General features: G+C 41.6%; 1 protein-coding gene across 3 annotated transcripts; it reads left to right on the forward strand.

Annotated features, from left to right (window-relative positions):
* Positions 1-2,997: 2,997 nt before the first annotated feature.
* On the forward strand, positions 2,998-8,446 carry LOC138805488 (tubulin beta-2 chain-like). Of its 3 annotated transcripts, none has more exons than XM_069990280.1 (4): positions 2,998-3,054; positions 3,894-4,006; positions 6,591-6,727; positions 7,386-8,446. In XM_069990280.1, exons 1-4 carry the CDS (start codon positions 2,998-3,000, stop codon positions 8,444-8,446), a joined length of 1,368 nt encoding a protein of 455 aa, XP_069846381.1. The 3 variants fall into 3 exon arrangements, with proteins under 3 accessions (XP_069846381.1, XP_069846382.1, XP_069846383.1); XM_069990281.1 differs by having other exon boundaries at positions 3,894-4,002; positions 6,617-6,727; XM_069990282.1 differs by lacking the exon at positions 3,894-4,006 and having other exon boundaries at positions 2,998-3,031; positions 6,617-6,727.
* The last annotated feature ends 331 nt before the right edge of the window (positions 8,447-8,777 follow it).

Raw genomic sequence — 8,777 nt, forward strand, 5'->3', positions numbered from 1 at the left:
GTACTGAGCCCAGGCCTAGAGTTGAAGCCCATGACCAAGAAAAAACAAACAAACAAATAGAAAATAAAAAAAAAAAAAAACGGCCATAGCTGAATTGTGACTTAGGTGTCAGAATACTTTCTTCCCATAAACGAGGTATGAGTTCAATCCCCAGTGTTGTTCATACCAAAACAACCCAATAAAAGCACACCAATAACTATCTAACAAAAAATATATCATACTTTGTAAAGAAGATTAAAACTTACAAAAATAATTGAAGTAGAGCTAACATGTGACTCCAATCCTATTAAACACCAAAAAAAAAAAAAAAAAAAAAAGGCAGAACTTGAGCTGAGGCTCAATAGCCTGCTAGCTTCGAAATAAAAACAAAATACCAAAAACAAAACAACCCTCAGAGAGAGTCCACAGGCCCTGAATTCAAGCCTCTCCCAACCCCCAAAAGAAAAAAACCCTCAGGAGTTGAGTTTTTGTTCCTGCAAGCTTTGAGCAAAAAAAAAAAAAAAAATCCAAAAATCTCATGCACAGTGAATTAGTGTGGCATAAATTGTAGAGCCTGCTAGTTTTGATCTAAGAAAACAAGCCAGGTTTCTCTGGCTCATGCCTGTAATACTCGCTACTCAGGAAGCTTCCCACAATGGGAAGCCAGTCCAGGCTGAAAAGTCCCCTGGGGACTGTTTTTTTCCAATTAAGTGGAAGTGGCACTCTGGCTGAAAGTGGCAGTGTGCCTGCTTTGTCCCTGACAGAAAATACCTAGGCACTGAGTTCAATCCCCACAACTGACAAAATAAATAAATAAATACTGAGTGAGAATAGCTAGGCCCTAATAATAAAGGACATGAACTTTACAAAGGGGGGAAGGCAAATCAAATAAATGAAAAGGTGCAAAAATGAGCATATGAAAGATTTCTAAATCATGGCTCAAAATTGCAATCTTATTTGCTCAGATTGGTGAAAACTAAGGATTGTGTTTCAAAGCCATCCTGGGCAGAAAGTACAGGAGACTTATTTTACTGTGTTCAGTACTGGGGCTTGAACTTGCTATGATTTCCTTATGGCTAGAGGTCTACTTCTTCCTACATATTGGTGGTTAATTAGAGATAATTTTCTCATTGATTTTCTTGCCCAGATTGGCTTCGAACCATGATTCTCAGATTTCAGTCGTCCCTGTACTACTCTTGGCTTGCTGTTGATATTCTAATCAACTGGTAACCACAGGAAAAGCAGAAGCTGAGCTGTGGCTCAACTAGTGAAACCTGCCACCATTAAGGTAAAAATAAATAAAACCTCAAGGAGAGTCATCAGGCCTTAATTTCAAGACCTAACAACCAGCACTTAATTTAAAAAAAAATAAAAAAAGAACCTCAGTCACCATTACCTGAGTTTGAGCCCTAGAAGAAGAGCTACAAAAAAGAGAACCAGCCTGTAGTTTACCTGTGGTAAAATTTGTAAAGCATGGTCGTTTCAAGAGGAAAGAAAAAACTAAGCATGAAAGCTAGCCCCTAAGAAAAATTGTCAAAAAAAAGAAATAATAAATAACCTGAAAAGGTGAAAGAAAAGGTAATTAAAGATTTGTAAATGTTGACTCACACTTATAATCCTGAGTGCTAAAGTCACTGAAGTCTGAAGATCATGGTTCAAAGCCATCATGGGCATTGAAGTCCATGAAACTTGCTTCAGTTTGTTCAGTCGAGGGACTTAAATTTGAAGTGTTTTGCTCATGGTTAAAGTTCTACTGTCTTCTGCCTATTAGTGGTTGATTGGAGGAAAGTCTCATAGACTTTCCTGCCCAGGTTGACTTTGAATAGTGATCCTCAGATTTCAAGTCTCACTGTACTGCCCTTGACTACCCATGGGACTCTTGTCTCATATTAAACACTTTAAAAAAGGCAGAAGTTGAGCTGTAGTTCAAGTAGTAGAGCCTTCTAACTTTCAGTTAAATAAGTAAATCAATAAAACCTAAGAAAGAGAGGGGCAGAATGAAAGTGAAAGACAGGAAATTCTACACTAAGCAAAAGTAGAGAAATGTAAATATCACCCGTTGTGGAAGAAATAAATTGTATTGTCAAAGCTTATAGAATTCACAAAGTTTATAGTCCATGATAATGATAATTTGACTTGTGAAGGTTAAAATATGTTTGTAATTTCAACTAAATATCACTATTCCACAATTCTGTGAAATAAGAGAAATTAAGGTAATCACCTAATCTCAATAATAATAAAAACCTCAGAAAGAGTCACCAGGCCTTAATTTCAAGCCCTAAATCACTAACCTGCCCCAACTCCGACCAAAAAAAAAGAAAAAGACACTCTGACCAGGACCTGAGTTCTTACACTAGGAGCAGAAGCCAAATGAAACAAAAAGTATACTGTAGTTGTCCTATGGCCCAAGTAATAAAGCAAGCTACTTTTAAGAGGAAAGAAAAAAACCTGAGTATGAAGGCTAGACCCTAAGCCCCTGACATTTCCCATAATGGAAAGTGTATCAATCATGGAATCCAACAGTTGTGCTTGCTCTTGTGATCACACCTGAAAATGCCCCTTCAGTTCTAGACCCTCCAATCAAAAATGGACGGCAGGCTTGTTCTGGGCTTCTGGCAAACAAGGACCTTGTGCAGAGGAAGTTCCTCCTCTTCTTTCCTTGATCCCAGGGTTCAGCCTCTCTTGTGAGTCAGAGTGGGGAGTGGATGGCAGGGTGACCAGATGATCCAAATAGAGTGGGAGCTGTGCTAATGGACTTGCAGCTGGCAGCTGGATTCCAGGGTAGGTAGGAACTGGTAGGGCCCTCTGATTACCCAGCAATAGGGCGATTGAGTTGGAGCACCTGCTGGCTCCACCTATAATCAAGTCCGCCCCATCTCCTCTGCCCCTGTAACAATCAGAGGTATAAATGGGGATCTGAGTTCACTCTGTTAGATTCCTGCTTCCCAGCTCTACTTGTTTGCCTCTGTGGGCACCACCGCTGAAGACATACATCCATCAGCTCTGCAGCCCTGCACCATGAGGGAGATTGTGTACATACAGGCAGGCCACTGTGGCAACCAGATTGGCGTAAAGGTGAGCATGGCACTGGCCTAGGATCCAAGTCTCAAATTTAGGGGAAGGAGAAGGAGGACAGGTTGGAGTGTGGAGGTGGTGGTGGTCATGGCTAGGCTGAAGTAGGTGGGGCTCCATAGTGGTCCCTAAACTTCTGCAAATGATAGCTTCTCCAATTTCCCTAATTTGTGTGGCCCTGGTGGGTGTGGTTTTTAAACAAGGCTGGGGTGGTTTCAAATCCCTTGCATGTCTTAGTCTTACCTGAGACTCAAGTCTTTGTATTTAGTTTCCTGGGAATAGACTAATGCATGTTTGGTCTGGTTTGAATGCAAGGAATGCAGTGTTTTTGAGCTGAAAGATACAGACAATTCCCTTGTGTCAACTGATGAGTGTCAGATAATTGTGAACAGTTCTTCTACCTTAATGCAAATTTCTCTGAGTTTCATGCCCCACCTAAGCTCCCTTAAGTTGGGTGTTTTCTAAATCATTGGTTGTTGTGTATGCTCTGAGGACACTTGGGGTTCTGGAGACCCTTCTTACTGAGTCTTCAAGTTACTGCTTTGGCAATTTCATGCCCATGTAAGGCCAGTTACTCGTCATAGAATACAAACAGAATATGGTACTGCATAAGATGGAATACTCATAGGAGAACACAGACATCTTCTATTCAGCCAGATAACAAAGAGATTAAGAAAACTAAAATACCACCCATTTCTGTGCTTTTTTTAATTTAGAAAATGTAATTATTTTTTACAAATATATTTGTGTCAACAGGACATGGGTTTCTTATAGTTACTTTAAAATGCATTGTTTGGACAGTTAACATTCTAGGTCATAATACACTTCTATTTCCATCTCAGTTTTGGGAAATGATAAGCAATGAGCACAATATTGATTGCACTGGCAACTACTATGGAGACAGCCATTTACAGCTGCAGAGAATCGAGGTGTATTACAATGAGGCAACTGGTGAGTGTCTCCCATCTGTTTTCCCATACGGTGGCAAAAGAGTTCCCAGGGGAATACTAATGAAAAGGAAGGAGTTTCTGCCTTTCTTATGGTAGTATTGTAGTTTTAATTTGTGACCTTGATCTTATAAGTCAAGTGTTGTACCCAACTGAGCCACTCCACCAGATACTTTGTTTTAATTTTTGAGTATATTCTTGTGAATTAGCCCAGGAAAGCCTTATACCTGAGTTCCCCCTACCTCTACTTGCTGACTAACCACACCTGGATTTTTTTTCCGGTCATGGAGCTTGAAATCTGGGCCTAGGCAATGTCGCTCAGCTCTTCAGCTCAAGGCAAGCGGCTCTACCACTTAAGCCACAGTGCCACTTCCAGTTTTCTGGTGTTTTATTGGAGATAAGAGTTTGCCGGCTTTTTATGCCCTGGTTGGCTTTGAACCGTGATTCTCTGATCTCAGCCTTCTGGGTAGCTAGGATTAAAGGCATGAGCCCGCTTCACATAATTAAAAATGAGACTGCCTAAATATGCATTCTAAAACAATTGATAAAATATAATATTATCCAGTGCCATTTGGTTGTGTGCTGATCATCCTAAGCTCAAGGCCTGGGCACTGACTATGAGCTTCTTTTGTTTTGGGTAGTTTCTTGGAGATGAGTCTCCCAGACTTTCCTGCCCCAGCTGACTTCAATCTGCAATGCTAAGGTCTTATCTCAGATTTTTGAGTAGCTAGAATTACACCTGTAAGCAAGCAGAGCCCAGTTACATTGCCTCTTTAAAATATAGATTAAATTTCTAAAACAATATTTTGAAAAAGAAAATTTTAATAATTTTAAAGAGGGATGTTCAGTCACTAATATATATGAGAATAGTCCAAATCACAAAGCATAAATAAAGTGTCTTACCCTGAAATCTATAACATTTCTTGTCTTGAGCATTTTGAATATGAATACTTAGCCAACAATATTTTTAAGGTTTTTAAAGTAAGAAAACGTTCTTTTGATGTAGAAAAAACCAATACTAATTTGTAAACATTGCTTTTAAATGATTAATATTGTCTTTCCTAACATAAACAGCCTAATTGAAGTCTACAAAGCAGATTTTCAGTTTTTGTAACTGTCAATGTAAAGATCATTTAATTTTATATTGAGTTTCCATTCTGCATTATTGTATACAAAAAGAATCGTGGATAATTGGCTTTCCTATGTATTAATCCAATGAACAAGTACAAACGAAAGTACAAAACTATTTAATTTGAGTTTTATAGATCTATATTTTGGGATGTCCTCACCTTGGTTGAGAGTGGTTGGGTTGGATTGTGTCACTCCTATGAACAGAATTTTAGGTTGTGTCTTTACTAGATCCTGTATATCCAGCAGGATGGCCAGTTTTGTTCATGTGAATGTTTAGGAAGGGGGTATTCTAAAACTGGTGTTTACATCATGTTAACTGCTTTCCCTTGGGCCAAATCAGGATAAATGGGAAATTGCAAGTCATTGCTCAAGGTTGCTCTGAGTATTTGAATGCAAGGATGTGTGCTATTTGATAACCATTATTGAAACATTATAAGACAATAAATATATATTGTATAAATGTTTTCTCCAGGAAAGCCTTACACTTGAATTCCCCTACATCTACTTGGTGAATAGCCATACCTGGCTTTTTTTTTTTTTTTTTGGCGTTGGGGTGTCGGTCATGTGGCTTGGACTTTGGGCCTAGGCACTGTCCCTCAACTCTTCAGTTCAAGGCAAGCAGCTCTACCTCTTGAGCCACAGTGCCATTTCTGGTTTTCTGTTAGTTTATTAGAGATAAGTGTCTTAAGGACTTTTCCTGCCCCAGCTGGCTTTGAAGAGTGATCCTCTGATCTCAGCCTCCAGAGTAGCTAGGATTATAGGCATGAAACTGGTTCATTTCTTGAGAAAGGTAATTGGGGAAGGGGAGGGATAGTGGGAGAACAACAAAGTAGGGGGTAACAATTTTTGACAAGAAATGTTCTCATTTCTTTACTCATGTAACTAACTCCTCTATACAGCACCTTTACAATAAAATAAAATTAACAAAAAAGAGAAAGTTTCTTGCTGATAGGCACTGGTAACTCATTCCTGTAATGCTGGCTACTTAGGAGGCTAAGATATGAGGATCATGGTTCAAATCTTGCCTCAGCAGAAAAGTCCTTGAGACTCTTATCTCCAATAAGAAAACTGAAAGTGGGGTTGTGGCTCAAGTGATAGAGTGCTAGCCTTGAGCTGAAGAGCTGAGGGACAGTGCCCAGGCCCAGAGTTCAAGCCCCATGATGAACCACAAAAAAAAGTGTTGCCACCTTTCTTTTGCACCATTAGACTCAAAGCCTGATGCTCATCTTTGCCTCATGTGTAGCTGAGATTTCAGCCACCATGCCCAAAGCAAAGGAATGAATATTCAATGGAAATAGACAACGGCAAACATCCTTAAAGTTGCTGAAGCCTCTTGCATGGGGATTCATGCTTAAGATATCTTTTCTGTTTCCATGTCTCAAATGCTGTAATTTTTGTAATGAATGCTGAGAGTCACTTAGAATCATAAGCTCTGCCCCCTAAGTTCCTTGTCAAGTATAGGCCTAAGTCAACTCTTTTTCTCACAGGCAACAAATATGTTCCTCGGGCCATCATGGTGGACCTAGAGCCTGGAACATTAGACTCAGTGAGATCGGGACCATTTGGCCAGAGCTTTAGGCCAGACAACTTCATATTTGGTAAGTCATCATGGTCCATGGATCCTAACATCCAGGCACTCCAGTGCTGGGCTGAGACTTTATCCATCTTGATATTGTCCTCACCTAACCCACCTATTCCAGTCCACGGGAGTCATGCCCCTGGCCTCTCAGACAGCTCAGATCAGTGCAACTCTGCAAGCCCTCCATGACAAAGAAGCCTCTGAAGGGAAAGAGCATCAAGTAGAGAAAGCCACCAACAAGGTTTCAGCACTGCTGGTCATTTTAAAGCCCTGGCAATAACAGAACGACTTCAGGACACCAGAAATCAAAGCACAGCTATGTGTGAGCAAGGTGCAGACAAGTGCTTGCAGTTTAGCTTCCCTCTGACCAAACTGTGCTCCTGTCCCTCTTGTGAAAGTAACTACATTTCCAGTATTGAGGCAGGCTCGGTCCTTCATTTCTAGAAGTACTTGATTTGGGTTAAAATGTATTTTCTTTCACACTGTCTTTACTTTTCTTTAGAATCTGGGTGATTTGTAGGGTCCCAGATATATTGAAAACATTTCCTTTATTTCAACAAAGTGTATCTAATGTAATAGCAAAGGTTAGCTCAGAAGAGTCCTATTGTCTTCACAATAGGACAGGAACAGTCATTATTCTTGGAGTGTGTGTCTCATCATATCTTTGTGTCTGATAGGCCAGAGCGGGGCAGGCAATAACTGGGCAAAAGGCCACTACACAGAGGGAGCTGAGCTGTTGGAATCCGTGCTGGATGTGGTGCGGCGGGAGTCAGAAAGGTGTGACTGTCTCCAAGGTTTTCAGCTGGCCCACTCCCTGGGAGGTGGCACTGGATCAGGCATGGGCACCCTGATTCTCAACAAGATCCGAGAGGAGTATCCAGACCGCATCATGAACACCTTCAGCGTCATGCCCTCCCCCAAGGTGTCAGACACCGTGGTAGAACCTTACAATGCGATCTTGTCTGTCCACCAGTTGGTGGAAAATGCAGATGAAACTTTCTGCATCGACAATGAGGCCCTGTATGACATCTGCTTCTGCACCCTGAAGCTGCCCATACCCACCTATGGAGACCTGAACCACCTGGTGTCAGCCACCATGAGTGGAGTCACCACCTGCCTGCGCTTCCCCGGCCAGCTGAATGCAGACCTGCGCAAGCTAGCCGTGAATATGGTGCCCTTCCCCCGCCTACACTTCTTCATGACTGGCTTTGCACCCTTGACCAGCCAGGCCAGCCAGCAGTACCATGTTCTCTCAGTGCCCGAGCTCACCCAGCAGATGTTTGATGCTAAGAACATGATGGTCGCCTGTGATCCCCGCCATGGTCGTTACCTGACAGCAGCTGCCATCTTCCGAGGCCGCATGTCCATGAAGGAGGTGGATGAGCAGATGCTCAACATGCAGAACAAGAACAGCAGCTACTTTGCAGACTGGATTCCCAACAATGTGAAAACAGCTGTATGTGACATCCCCCCGCGTGGCCTCACGATGTCAGCCACCTTCATCGGCAACAACACAGCCATCCAAGAACCTTTCAAGCGCACCTCAGAGCAGTTCAGTGCCATGTTCCGGCGCAAGGCATTCTTGCACTGGTACACGGGAGAAGGCATGGATGAGATGGAGTTCACTGAGGCTGAGAGCAATATCAACGACCTGGTGTCCGAGTACCAGCAGTGCCAAGATGCCACTGCTGATGAACAGGGGGAATTTGAAGAAGACTTGGTGGAGGAAGAAGTTTAAGACTTCCCTTTGGTAGCAATGCAACAGGACTGTCAGAGCCTGCCTACTACTTCTCAAATGAATGGTGCTTTCCTGAGCTCCTGTTGTCCTGCAGTGAGGTCCCTGCTGTGTATCATCATGCACAGCCTTTCCAGTCAGGAACTCACTGATGGTGAATGTAAAAATGCAGATTTCTTTTAAATAGTATTATTCTAAAGCCTTATTTATAAAAAATAAAGTATACATTTTGTACTCTTGAGTCCTTATTCTTCTTTAGAATCCCTTTTTTTCTTTCAATGTATTTGAAATATAAAGTTGGCCAGCAGGATTTAATCTTATTAATATAGGAATA

The sequence above is a fragment of the Dipodomys merriami genome, unplaced genomic scaffold, assembly GCF_024711535.1.
Source record: "Dipodomys merriami isolate MVZ:Mamm:240054 unplaced genomic scaffold, mDipMer1.0.p SCAF_396, whole genome shotgun sequence".
In the NCBI taxonomy this organism is placed as follows: Eukaryota; Metazoa; Chordata; class Mammalia; order Rodentia; family Heteromyidae; genus Dipodomys; species Dipodomys merriami.

What these genes read in the sequence shown, in the direction of transcription:
- LOC138805488 (XM_069990280.1), top strand. Translation starts at nt 2,998, where the DNA reads ATGAGGGAGATTGTGTACATACAGGCAGGCCACTGTGGCAACCAGATT. An exon ending in GCAACCAGATTGGCGTAAAG is followed by an intron (nt 3,055 to 3,893) that starts GTGAGCATGGCA and finishes TTTCCATCTCAG; the next exon opens with TTTTGGGAAATGATAAGCAA. An exon ending in GCCAGACAACTTCATATTTG is followed by an intron (nt 6,728 to 7,385) that starts GTAAGTCATCAT and finishes TGTGTCTGATAG; the next exon opens with GCCAGAGCGGGGCAGGCAAT.